Source organism: Ochotona princeps, chromosome 23, assembly GCF_030435755.1.
Source record: "Ochotona princeps isolate mOchPri1 chromosome 23, mOchPri1.hap1, whole genome shotgun sequence".
Taxonomy (NCBI): Eukaryota; Metazoa; Chordata; class Mammalia; order Lagomorpha; family Ochotonidae; genus Ochotona; species Ochotona princeps.
This window is the reverse complement of record NC_080854.1, coordinates 4,941,519-4,956,037: the sequence shown is the minus strand read 5'-3', so window position 1 is coordinate 4,956,037 and position 14,519 is coordinate 4,941,519. Positions and strand designations below refer to the sequence as shown.

The window sequence follows — 14,519 nt, the reverse complement described above, 5'->3', positions numbered from 1 at the left end:
ACCTCAGAGTTCACTGAGGAAGACATCGAGAAAATGGGAGACACAGAATTCAGGAAACTCATTTTAAATCTTCTGATCAACAATGAGAAGCACATACAAGAGTTCAAAGAATTTAAGGAGCATTTTACACAAGCAATAGCAGCAATCAGGCAAATCAAGGCTGATATATCAGAAATTAAGAACACAATAGAGCAAATTAAAAGTACAGTGGAGAGTCTCCAAAATAGAATGAAGCAAGCTGAAGAAAGAATCTCAGAATTGGAAGACATTTCCTGTCATCAGGGGGAAGCAAACAAAAAGCAGGAAGCAGAGCAGGATCAGGCCAAAAAAAGTATTCAAGAATTGAAAGACACTATTAAGAGGCTAATATAAGAGTTATGGGAGTCCCAGAAGGTAGAAAGATAAACTGGTTTTACAAATATATTTAATGAAATAATAAAGGAAAATTTCCCTAATCTAGAGAGAGAATTGGGAAACAAGATCCAGGAGGGGCACAGAACTCTCAACAGGCCTGATCAAAAGTGATCTTCACCGAGACACATGATCATCAAGCTCTCTTCAATCAAACGTAAGGAAAAGATCCTTAAAGGTGCATGTGAAAAAAAAAATCAATTGACATATAAAGAAATGCCAATTAAACTCACAGGAGATCTCTCACAGGAAACTCTACAGGCAAAAAGAGAATGGAGTGACATAGTTCAGCTTCTAAAAGAAAAAATTGTCGGCCTAGGATAACATATTCAGCAAAGCTTTCTTTTGTCTTTGAAAATGAAATAAAATTCTTCCACAGTAAAGAAAAGTTAAAAGAATTTGTCTCTTCCGGGCCTGACGGCATGGCCTAGTGGCTAAAGTCCTTGCCTTGAAAGTACTGGGATCCCATATGGCTGCCGGTTCTAATCCCGGCAGCTCCACTTCCCATCCAGCTCCCTGCTTGTGGCCTGGGAAAGCAGCTGAAGAAAGCCCAATGCTTTGGGATCCTGTACCCGTGTGAGAGACCTGGAAGAGGTTCCTGGCTCCTGGCTCTAGATCGGCACAGCACAGCGATTGCGCTCACTTGGGGAGTGAATCATCGGACAGAAGATCTGCCTCTCCTCCTCTCTGTGTATCTGACTTTGTAATAAAAATGAATAAATCTTTAACAACAACAACAAAAAAGAATTTGTCTTTTCCAAACCTGCCTTGCAAATGATACTTCAAGATGTTCTCTTCACAGAGAAGAGCAATAGCACCAAACAAAACCAAAGGCAAATGTGAAGAACATCCCAGTAAAATGACAACAGAAGACTAAACCAATGATCAACCCATTCCTAAAATGACAGGACCAAAGTACCACCCATACATATTAACCCTGAATGTAAATGGCTTATGTTTAATCAAGCGTCATGGATTAGTAGACTGGATTAAAAAACAAAACCCATCTATTTGTTGCCTAGAAGAGACACATTTCACCAACAAAAATCAGCGGAATCTATATTGCATGGGTTTTGATGTTTTCTGTTAGTTTCACCTCTTCAAAACACTTTCTTCTGATTAAATTCATCAATGACTCATAGATCATACAGTAGCATCATTTTCTGCAAGAAGGTTCTTGATTTTCATGTCTTCAGCTACATGTTAGTCATTTAGTAGCATGTTGTTTAACTTCATGGTGTTGTTAATTTCTTTTTTCTTCCTGATATTTAGTTTTGTGGCCTTTCATTTAAGGGGATGTATAGTAGCTGTGTATTGGGTCATAGCATTGTAAATTTCTATTTTTCTTTCTATTGTTGATTTTGTATTATGAATTTTCATTTAAGAGGATGTACAGTAGCTGTGAAATGGAGACTAACATATCCAGATGTGAGGATACAATGTAGTATGCATTTCTACTTCCAGACAAAGATGGACTTACAATGAAATTGTTTACTATATCTTGACAATAGGATGCTGGACTCTGCCATTGTCCATGCCCGCAATGATGGACATATGACTGTGTGAAGAACTATATTTTAGTAATGATATAGAGGAACTAGGTTTTGGGGGGAAATTGGAGCTGGGATAAGGGAAATACCAGGAGCCTATGGAACTGTATCATAAAATGATAATAATAATATTAATAAAATGTAAAACACACAAAAAAATAAAAAGAATAGACACACACAAAAAATTCACATCAAAGAAGAGTTCACAGAGCTGTGTCTGGGCATCATGGACCAGGTGTGGCTGGGCTGTAACACCCAACAGTAAGAACCAGAATGTGTGTGGGATGGTTGGGCAAGCCTACTGTCCCTGCCAGGACTGGAGGGGGACTAAGTCAACCTGGGCCAAGAACCCACCAATGTGCACAAGATCTGCCACTGGGAAGAGACTTGATAGAGGAGCCTGGAGAACTTCTTTGTTAGGAAAAAGTCCCCGCAGGTGAGTGCAAGAAGCAAGACTAGGATAATCCAGACCAGGCCAGGTTACAGTAACCGCTGGCATACTTGTGAGTCAGGTCTGGGGGTGAGCTAGGCTGGGTCAGTTTGTAACATCCAATTGCTAGATGTGAGAACCAAGGTGGGGTACAGGACAGGCCAGTTTGGGTTGCAGCACCAGCCAGTTCATGTTAGGCCGGGACTGGAGACTTGGCTGGGCTAGGCTGGGCTGCAGCACCCACTGACAGAAACTGGAATCGAACGCAGACCCGGTCAAGCCAGGATACAGCACCTGCCAGCAAATGCCTAGGTGAGGCGGGCCATGATAGACTGGGCCACTGCACCCACCAGTATGCATGAGACCTGGGGCGGGGGATTGAGCTTACTGGGGGGCAGAATGGGGGTCTCCCCTGGTGGGCCACTGCTCCAACTGGCAATTGTGAGTGCTGCAAGGGGGGCAAACCAGGCCAGGCAGGGCTATAACAGCTGTAGGCCTTATATGAATGGGGTTGGGGGAGAGCCAGGCTGGGCCAACCAACTTTACCCACTGGTGCATACATCAGCCAGAATGAGTGTAGGCTGGTATGGCTTTGCAGCAGCATCAGCTGGAAAGTGCTGGGATTGCGGGCAAATCCTGTCAAGCTAGATGCACAACTACATGGAGAGTGCAATATCTGGGAGCGGGCCCAGTAGGGAAACTGTGGTCCAATCTCTGATGGGCTGCAACTCCCACTGGTGAGTATAAGAACCAGGGCTAGGGAAGGGCATGGCTAGACAGGCAATGGCACCCGTGGACATGAGTATGGGCTGGATAGTGGGGCTGGTTTGGTTGAACTGGGCTGCAAAACCCATTGATGTGTATGAGAGCTGAATGGGATGTGGGACAGACTGGACCAGTCTGCTGCATATACTGGCAAGAACAGGAACCAGGGCTGGGTGCAGGCCTAAGGAGGGTTGTTGAGGGTCATTCCAACTAGCTTGCAGTTCCCATTGGTGTATGAGGGTCAACTGTGTAATTGGCTGGGTTGGTCTGGGCTGCAGCATCCATTGGTTTACCTAAAACATGGGGCTGAAGACAGAACTGACCAGAAATTGTGATTACCAGTTTATGCATAGGTTTGATGTGGGTGATGGACTAAGCCAGATCCTGTACTGGCAAGCACACATAAGAGTCACATCTGGAATCACCTCAGATGAGGTCTCTTTGAGAATCCTCCAAACTGAACCACTGGACTCTGAACTCCAAGCAGGGGGAAATCGTGGGATCTATGGACTGATCATGAAGTGCATGTGTCAGAGCTGGTCCTCCTCATCGGCTTAGATGGAGCTGTGGATGGCATTCCCAGATGCACATGGAGGATATGGCAGTCCATTTGGGCCTGCAGATGACATCCACTACCACAGCAGAGGAAGGAGGGCAGAACAAATTGGACAACTAACCCAGCCACGCATGGACAGCAACTATCTGGGAGAATGGAGACAATCAGGTTGTCTATGTCAGCCAATGGCCCACATCAGGGACCATGGGTTGGTATCAGCTGGTCATTCTACACCCCCCGGGTGCTGGGTGGTTGGGAGGCTGAGTGCAGCTTCTCTTCCTGTTTTCTCCCTTCCCCTAGATACAGGGGAAAGAAAAAGAAAATTGGAAACAATGGTCTCCCCACCCTGATCAATTAAGTAAACACCATGAAAAATAAAAATAACAAACAAAAAGAAGAGTTCACAAAGATGTATTATAATAAAATTGCCCAATATAAAAAGCAAAGAGAATTTTGACAACAGCAAGAGAGAAAAAATAATCCATCACCTTTAAGGGAACTGCACAGGTCTAGCCACAGATTTCTCAGCAGAAACCTTGCAGACCAGGAAAGAATAAGATGACTTGTTAAAAAGCAGAAAGGAAAAATCTGCCAAGCAAGAGCACTTTACCTGGCAAACAAAAGCTGATGGAGTTCATCACCACTACACCTGCCATACAAGAAATGCTAAAGTAAGTTCTTCAAGCTGAAACAAAAGGGTGCTAATTAGTGACAGGAAGACGTAGGAAAGAATGAAACTCCCTGGCAAATGTAAGTGTATAGCTGAAACCGGAATACTCTAAAGAATAAAAGGTAAATGTATTTAAAATAGATGTAATTCTCATAATAACATGGTAATGAATATATAATCGAAAAAGTCATTAATTGTGTCCTCACAAAACATAAAATGAGGGCGGGTAAAAGGGCAAAATGTTTGTATGTTATCAAAGATACGTTATTCTCAGCTTAAAACAAACTGCTACAGATGTTTTATGTCAGCCTCATGAGAAACACAATGTAGAAACCTCTCGTACATACACAGAAGAGGAAAAGACTGTAGAACCAAAGCACACCATCACAGCAAACCCCTTCACAAAGACACACTAGAAGAGAAGAATAAAAGAAATTGGGTATCTGAAAGTAGCAGGGGGAAAAAAAAATCCCTGAAGAAATGGAAATATTCAAATCTTGCAATAAAAAAATACAAAGTGGCTGAAAGAATAAAAAAGAATAACTATATAAAGGCTACTTCAGATTTAAGGACAAACATCCACTGAAAGGGAAAAGATGAAAAAAGATATTCCATGCAAATGGTAACCAAAACAAAGTCGGAGTGACTACATTTATTCCAAACAAAAGGGATGTTCAGTAAACAAAACAAAACAAAACAAACAAACAAAAAACTGTTACAAGAAGGCAAACTGTGCCGGGCCCTGTGCTTGCTAGAACACACAAGAAACTAATCTGGGAATACCTCAAAGTATCTTTGGAGATCTCCCCACTTGAACTGCTGGACTCAGAACTCTAACCAAGAAAAGACAGAAGACAGAATAGGACAATCATTCATCTCAGCTACATGTTGGCAGCGAAATATGGGACAAATGGAGACTTCATGATGGACCATATCAATCAGTGGACCACCTCATCGAGCGAAACTGGCAGTGACTCATAACTGGAGAACTATTAACTCCACTTGAGCACATATCTCAGAGCATGCCCCACATCCGGGACTTGGGGTGGGCGGGAAACCAGGTGGGGCTTCTCCCTCAATATCCCCCTTTACCTCAGATACATGATGGAAACAATATGAACAAAATAGCATTGCCCACCTCCCTATCCCCCTGAACCTTTTTTTTTCTTCTTCTTGTTTTTCCTTCAACTATAGTTAACTATGTAAAGATTGTCAACAACAATACAATAAAATGGATAAAAAAAAAAAAAAAAAAAGAAGGCAAACTCATTTTAAAGTGAAAGGGGCTCTGTTCAACAACTCCTTGCATCTTACAACTGTAAATGCATATACACTAATATTAGAGTACTTCACCATATACAGCAAATATTAACAGATCTGGTGGGAGAAACAGACAACTGTGTGATTATTCAAAATTTCAATAACCTACTTCAGCAATGGAAATCAATAAACATTGCAGTTGCTCTATGCAGTAGATAGGATCTAACAGACATTCAGACTAGAATCCACAGCTGGTTGTTAAGTCATCACTGCATTCCATATCAGAGTGCCTGGTTTAAGTCACAGTTATTCTGCTTCCAATCTAGCTTCCCACTAATGCACATCTTGGGAGGCAGCAGATGAGGGATCAAGAAGTATTTGGGTCCCTCTCTCCAACTTCCTGTCCCACATGGAGACCCAAACTGGTTCTGGGTTCCTTGCTGCCCCTGGCCCTAGTTTGGACATGTGGAGAATGAACCAACAGATGAAAGATCACTTTCTGTCTGCCTCCGTGAATGCCCTTCTCTGTTGCTTTAACATACAAGTAAGAACAGAAGTAGCTTTACGAAATTTATTTATTTGAAAGTCAGAATTACAGAGAGAAGGTGTGTGTTTGTGGAGGTGGGGATATTCAGAGGGAGAGAGGGCTATCTTCTATCCACCTGTTCACTGCCCAAATGGCCACAATGGTGAGGGCTGGACCAAGCCTCAAGCTGGGAGCCAGAAGCTTCATCCAGGTTTCCTATGTTGGTGGTAGGGACCCAAACACTTCAATCTTGTGCTGATTTTCTCAGGCCATTAGCAAGGAGCTGGACTGAAAGCAGGCAACTGGGACACAAACCAAAACCAATATGGGATGCCCATGTCAGGTGGCAGCTTCACTCATACACTATAATGTTGGTATCGGAATAAAACTAATTTTTTTTAAATTTCAATATACATTCTTCTCAAGTGCACATACAACATTCTTCAGGATACATTGAATGTTAGACCACAAAGTAAGTTTTAATAAATTTAAGACTGAAATATGTCAGGAATCATTTCTCATCTTGATAGTATGAATTGAAATCAATAAAACAAAGAAAATCAGGAAATACAAAAATCTGTGGAAATAAAACATGCTCCTGAACAACCAATGGATTAAAGAACTAAATAGCTAAATGAAAAATTACCTAAGACAAGTGAAAATGGAATCAGAACATCACAAAATTCACAGCATGCTAAAGTAATCTTCTAAGAGAGAAATTCATAGCAACAAATGTATATATGAAGAAAATAAGACTTTAAAATTAACCACCTAACTTAATGCCTCAAAAAAGCAGAGGAAAAAAAAGAATGGACTAAGCCCAAAGAAAGGGACTAACACGGCTTTATAAAATAGAGATGCGAAAAAATACAGTCAACTAAGCTGATTGGTTTTTGAAAAGATAAAACTAGCAAACTTTTCATTAGGAAAGAGAAGACTCAAAAAGAAATAAAATCATAAATGAAAAAGGAGATACTGTAACTGCTATTAAAAAATAAAAGGACTCATAAGAGATGGCTATTAAGAAATATACACCCGAAACTTGGATAACCTAGAATAAATAAGGTCCTAGGAACACACAACTAAATTGTCATTATGAAAACACAGAACATCTGAATAGATCAATAACAAGTATAGAGAGTGAATCTATATTAAGATACTTCATATCAAATATCAACTTGGGACCTACTGATGAATTATGTCAAATCTTCTCAAATTCTTCCAAAAAATCTGTAGAAAGCAATACTTTATAACTTATTTAAGAAGGTAAGCGTTGTACTATTATCAAGCTATTCCAATAAAGACATTGGAAGAAACAAAAATTGTAGACCAATATCCCAGAAGAACATAATGCAAAAATCCTGATGAAATATTAGCAAAATGAATTAAACATAAGAAAATCATTCACCATGATCAAGTAGGATTTATCTCAGGGATGCAAGGATGATTCAACATAGGCAAATCAATAGACGTAATAAAACCATATTAAAATAAAGAACAAAATCCAAATGATTCTTTCAATATGTGTATCAAGGGAATTATAACAAAGTGTAACAATCGTTCATGAAAAAAATTCTCAGTAGATGACATATAGAAGATATATATATATATATAATCACAAAACAATAAAGGCCACTTAGACAAACCCAAAGTTTACATAAAACTCAGTAGGGAAATATTGAAAGCTTTTCCTCTGAGATCAAAACAAGATAACAATATGCATTCTCTCTATTTTTATGCAACATAGCATAGGAAATGTTAGTCACAGCAATTAAACAATAGATAAATAAATAAGTAGCATTTAAATAAATACGAAGAAGTAAATTGTTTCCATTTGCTGACATTATCATATACAATAAAAATGCAGAAGACTCCAACAAAAAAAACTATTGGAACTAAAGACCAAATTCAATAAACACAGAATACAAAATCAACACACACAAATTACTAGTGTTTTTAGTAAAATTATAATGATCTACTTGGAAAAGCCGTTAAGAAAGCAATCCCATGTAGTGTTTTTAGTAAAATTATAATGATCTACCTGGAAACGCCATTAAGAAAGCAATCCCATGCATAATAGCACCAAATAGAAAGCAAAATAGTTACAAAGAAAGAATATAACCAAGAATATATAAGATCTATGAAAGATAATAAAAGATTTTTGAAAGGCTCAGATGAATGGAAAGATATCCCATGTTCATGGATCAGAAACCAATAATCAAAATGTGCATGTTCCTCAAAATCAGTGGATTCAGTGCCATCTCTATCAAAATTTCAATGATACTTTTCATAGAATTAAGAAACACAATTTTATTAAACTTCAAACAGAATCACAAAAGACTATGGAGAGCCACAGCAATTTTGAGCAAGAAATAACCTGGAGGCACCATGCTTCCTAATTTCAAATTACTTTATGAAACTGCAGTAATCAGAAAAAGAAAGGACTTTAAAAAATTTAAAAACCAGATGCACAGAATGACAGAAAAGAACAGAAAGTCTAAAAATAAATCCCTACATAAATGATGGTATTTCAAAATGGCCATATATAAGTTGATTTTTACATAATTTTTTGATCCTTGCATAATTTTTTGATCCTTGTATAATTATGTCTTGTATGTGATTTTTTGAACACTCTTCATACAGGAAAGGCCTTGTGGTTTTTCACAAAGGTGCCAAGTGAACTTTAATGCAAAATGAAAAAAGAAATTTATCTTATAGCATAGCAATTAAAAATAAATTAAGGACTTACAAAGAAGCCCTCAAACTGTAAAGCTACCAGAAGAAAACATTGGGAGAAAGCACCAGCACATTTATATCAGCAATGAATTTTTACCTATGAATACAAAAGTGCAGACAACAAAAGCCCAAATAAATAAACACAAGTAAAAAAAAAAAACAGAAAGTTTCTGGACAGGAAAGGAAGTACCCACTCAATGAACCAATCAAACCTACAGAACAAAAGAAAATACTTCCAAACTATACATCTGAAAGAAGATAATTATCTAAAACACTTAAGAAACTCATACATTCAATAACAAAACCAGAATTAATCCAATTGGAAATAAGCAAAGGATCAGAAATCATACAAACTGCCAAAAAGTACATGAAAAAGATGTGAAAATTGATGATCCAGAAAGAATCTAAATCAAGTCACAGTGAGTGACTACTGTATACTTGTTAGGGGAGTTATTATAAGAAATTCAAGAGATAAAAAATGGTAATAAGGATTCTGTGCACACAGGCCCTTGTGCATTCATGGTGGGGATGCGGTAGCAGTTAAATGGACTAACATATGAAGAGTAATATATCATTCGTGGGCTTCATTCTGGGAATAGGAATTTGGTTTGACAATGTTCAGTCTACTGAGCCACTTTGTATTTTCAAAAAATATAATCAATAAATGCACAAATTGCTGTGGAGGGCCAATAGAGTGCACTAAGGCAAGAAAGTGAAAGGCAGAAACATTGAAACAAATTGTCTCCATTTCCAGATAACATGAATGTTGGCCAAGAAAAATACAAACAATTTACAACAGAACAGTTAACATTCAAGATCATTTTGATTTTTGTGTACAAACAACCAAGAAATAAAAATTACTCAGAAATATATTGTGCAGAATCTTATGTCCACTATGGATGATAGGGATGATGGTAATAAGACCACAGAATGTGACAAACTATTTGTAAAATGTATATATAATAAATGACTAGCACTTGAGAGGAAAAATAACTCAGTCAAAATATAGGCAAAGATTTTAACAGATTACAAAAGAACATAAATAAATAGCTAATAAATACATGAAAATGTACTCAACATAGACAATACTCAGAAAGTGCAAGTTAAAACTTCAATGAGATATCACTCCATCCCTACCAATGAAGAATGAAAATACCAAACGTTAGAAAGGATGTGGAACAAACACACTCTTACACAGTGTTCATAGGAGTGTTGCGTAATACAACCACCATGGGAAGACATTGGCTAGTTTGTTTTAAAACTAAAACCACATCTATTTTGTTGTCCAGAGAATTCACCCTTAATTATTTACAGAAGAGAAATAAAAATATTTACTCACAAAAATACGTACACAAATAAACTACTTCCACATACAACATTGACCATGGTTCAAAAACATTAAGCTTAAAGAAGCCTTACACAAAACAGTACATATGATAATTGGTTTATTTATATATGATTGGGGGACAGGCAAAACTAAACTATGATGAGGGGAAAAAAAGACAACAACGATAGTGTCTTGGAAAGAGTTAGTATAAGCAGTTATTGATAACAAAGGAATATGAGGACTGAATGTGTCCCATCAAAATTCATATCTAAGATTATGGTATTAGTGGAATCTTTCAAAGGTGATTTTAGAGATGGAGCCCTTAAGAATAAGATTATCAGCCTAATATAAAGGAACTCACAGAAATTCTTCTCTGTTATTCTGCCAGGCAAAGATGTAATCAGGAGTCAGCCAATAGCATAGGAAAAGGCCCCCACTGAAATCCATCCATACTGACAACTTAATCCAAACTGTATGAAGTAAGTTTGGGATCCCAGTCTCATAATTTTTGACAGCATTACAGACCAAGACAAGAACTAAGAGAATACTGGAAGTAACAATAATGTTTAACACAGCAACAGGGTTTCACATATGTGTGCATTTGTCAAAGCCCAAGAAAAAAATAGTTGAGATTTGTGCACATAACATTATCTCAAAGGAAAAAAGCAAATCATGGAACTGTGTTTAAAGCTACACATATTGAAATACTTAAAGTATTAGTAATTCAACTTAGTTTACAATGCATCTAGAAATTAGGCTGGATTAATAATGGGCATAGAGATGAATAGATGAGTTTAGAGCAAATATAATATGTCAATGGTGGCATATTGGAGGTAGACATACAGTTGTCATTGTAAAATTATTTTTTTAATTTTTAAAAAGATATTTTTATTGCAAAGGTAGATTTACATAGAGAGAAGGAGAGACAGAAAGATATTTTTCATCCGCTGGTTCACTCCCCAAGTGGCTGCAATGGACAGAGCTGAGCCCATCCGAAGCTGGAAGCCAGGAGCCTCTTCCAGGTCTCCGACATAGGTGCAGGATCCCAAGGCTTTGGGCCATCCTCGACTGCCTTCCCAGGCCACAAGCAGGGAGCTGGATGGGAAGTGGAGCAGCCGGGACACAAACCAGCACCCATCTGACTGCAAACTAAGGATTAGTCACAGCACTGGCTCCAAAATTATGTTTAACATTTTTATATGTTATATAATTTTTAAAGATGTTGGAAAAGCAAAAATTAAAATGTTTTTGAAGTACGTTCAGATGCTATCATTGTGGTATAATGGGTAAAGCCACACCTGTGACCATGAAGATTAAGGTGCCATCCCCAGTTCTTGGCTTCGATGCCAATTATGGAGTGAGCCAGTATTAGTGGAGGAAGATCTCTTTCTCTCTCTCCTGTTCCTCCTGTAACTCTGACTTTCAAAGAAATGAATGAAAATCTTAAAAAAAAATCATTCAATTTTTCCAAGATAAAATTTAGCTTGTATTAATATTTGATAAATGCCCAAATCAAAGTGCAAAAAAAAAACCCCCTAACTATGAAAAAGAACAATAATCATCTATGGAAAGATCTTTAAAAAAGAATATAGACTCTCTTGGTCCCTTTGAGTTGATTTATATTGTTGTACTTTTTAACAGTGCTAATTGCAAATACTCAATGATTATAATATAGTTTTATCTCTACTCAGCAAAGTCCAAAGTAGGATTCAAAAATAGTATGTGTGTGAGGTCAGCATTGTGGTATAGACAGGCTACTGCTTGTCTTGCTGGTTTCCTAAACGGGAGCTGGTTCAAGTCCCGGTGGTTCTACTTCTGATCTGGCTCCCTGCTAATGCACCTGGGAATGCAGCAGAGGATAGTCCAACTGCTTGGGCCCCTGCATTTATGTGGGAGATCCAGAAGAAGCTCCTGCCTGCTCAGTTTGGTCTGGCCCAACACTGGCTGCTGTGGCTGTTTTGGAAATGAACCAGCAGATGGAAGATCTCTTTTCTGTCTCTTCTTCTCTGTCTCTGCACTTCCACTTTTGTAAGAAAATAAAGCTTTTAAAAATTATATTATTTTGATGTACAGACATCTTACTCTAGGAATTTTGTATCTTATTACATATAATTGGGTTTACAAATAATTTGGGTTGTAATAATACACGAAGTTTATTTCAGGGAAACTAAAACATGAGCCCTTTATAGAATTACAAGCATTTTCCTGCTACTAGTGGAGCATGAATTTATATGTGTGTTTGTATGTATTTATATACTTTTTGATATTTTCAATCTCAAGCATGAATTTTCTGCCAGGTTATACATTACCTCCAGTATAAGGTTTCCAGTTATAATACTTTCCTCGGAAAGGCATATTGTCAAAGTCTGCACATTGTTTCTCTCGAAAATCTCGGGAACCCAAAGGGCATGGCTAAAATAAAATAAAATCATGAATGGTACCATTGTTGGAAAATACCAAAATCAAGGAACAATGTTCCTATAATTAAAATCACCAGAATGCTATCATAATAGCTCTCTACCACATTGTCTGGCAATAACTCTGGCATTTGCTTTACTGTTTCGCAATCGGCATTTAAATCGAAATGTTTGAATCACAATTTAAGTTACAGAAGAAATAACTGAAGTAATTTATACACAAAGAATTAGTTTCCATAATAACTTTAAATTCAGATACATGTCATAGTTCACTTCACAATCAAGCCATCAGGTTATAAATACACAGAAAAACTAAGTGAAGAAACTAAAACACACACATCCTCTTTGGTTACATGACTTGATGTCCAGTTGCTATACCTCCTTTGAGATCTTTATTTTAAGGAATCAAGAGGTAGGTATGTAGCATGGCATTCACCACAATTAATTTTGGCTCAGAAACCTTCTGTTACAGCTGTCTAGTCCTGACAAACCCCTAATTCTAAATATGGAATAAAATAGACAAAATGCTAGGTGTAAACAACTTCAAATTTAGTGAATTTTAATTAACACAACAGAAAATGAAATATTCAACTGGTACAAGGCATGTACATATGTTAGGGAGGTGGAGTTGGGACAACACCGTTTAGAGGGGCGAGGAAAGACTATTTAAAGTTTCAAAACACTTTTTAATCTAAATTAAAAAAAAACAAGTATGTTGTTCATCTAGGCAGCTACAGATTTTAAATAGCAAAGGGTCATCTTAATCTTTAAATTCATGTAACTATAATATCTCCTAGTGCTAAGCAACACAATTTTATTTTTTAGAGTTGTGCACCTGTAGCATTTAAAAACCAAAATTTCTGATTCTGAAAAGCTGATGAAACATTCCAGTTAAATATGAAAGAAGAGAACACGGCATTAGATGGGATTCTTAATTGTGACTACATCTCAAGTATGTTCAAGCATTGCCAGAAACCGTTTCTAGTATTTACTATTTTCTCTTGGACCTCTACACTTGCTTTGCACAGTTTTCCGAAGTTAGTACGTGACAAATGGTCTCTCTGAAGCATGTGCAATAAGAGTGGGCCACAGTTTGTAAGAATCTGCATCGTCATCATTACTTCCTAAATACTACAGCTCAAATTTTAAGACCAAGTTCAGCGGTCAGAATCTGAAAATAGTAGTAGCAAATCATACTGCGTTGTGAGTCCTTCATCTGAATATATTTTCAGCACATTAAAGTAAGGACACTCCATTGCATAATGATTTTTCTTGTCAAATTACCTTACTTGCTTGTCCTTAACAAAAGTTAGAAATAACTATTTTCATTTAGGAGGGATGCCTGGTGACTGTGTAACAGATACTGTCATGTCCAGATGTGAGGATACAGTGCAGTGTGCATGTCTAACTCCAAATCAGAGATGGACTACTAATGAAACTGTTAGCTGCATCTTGACAATAGGATGCTGGACTCTTGGCCACTGTCCATGCAGAGAATGATGAACACGTGACTGTTAATGAAGAACTATGCTATAGTAATAATATAGGGGAATTCGGTGGGAGGTGTGTGGGGAGAAGGCAGGGGTAATCCCAGAGCCTATGGAACTGTATCATAGAATGATGATAATTTAAAATAAGTAAAAATAAAATAAAGTTTTTAAAAAAGGAATAACTATTTATATAGGATACATACTTTGTTTCACGCTCTTTAGTCTCATGTTCCTGCTAAAGTCTGAATCTTTGACTGCTTTGGAATAAAGGAATATTTCCTTTTTCTAGCTATCTTCAGGGAACCTCATAAAAATTACGATTGTCAGTGACTTTGCTATGCATTTAAGCAAATAACAATCATTTTTTCAAAAAGAACAAGT

The 14,519-nt window shown here is 37.5% G+C and overlaps 1 protein-coding gene across 10 annotated transcripts in view; it reads right to left on the bottom strand.

Annotated features, from left to right (window-relative positions):
* Positions 1-14,519, bottom strand: part of ADAMTS6 (ADAM metallopeptidase with thrombospondin type 1 motif 6) — a 272,555-nt gene that overhangs the window by 73,468 nt on the left and 184,568 nt on the right. For all 10 annotated transcript variants that reach the window (XR_009247499.1, XR_009247497.1, XR_009247500.1 and 7 more), the window contains one exon: positions 12,541-12,643. Coding sequence is in view for 7 of the 10 variants with exons in the window: in XM_058679970.1 (XP_058535953.1) it covers positions 12,541-12,643 (103 nt within the window). In the remaining 3 variants the exon portion in view is untranslated. The remainder of the gene's footprint in view (positions 1-12,540; positions 12,644-14,519) is intronic.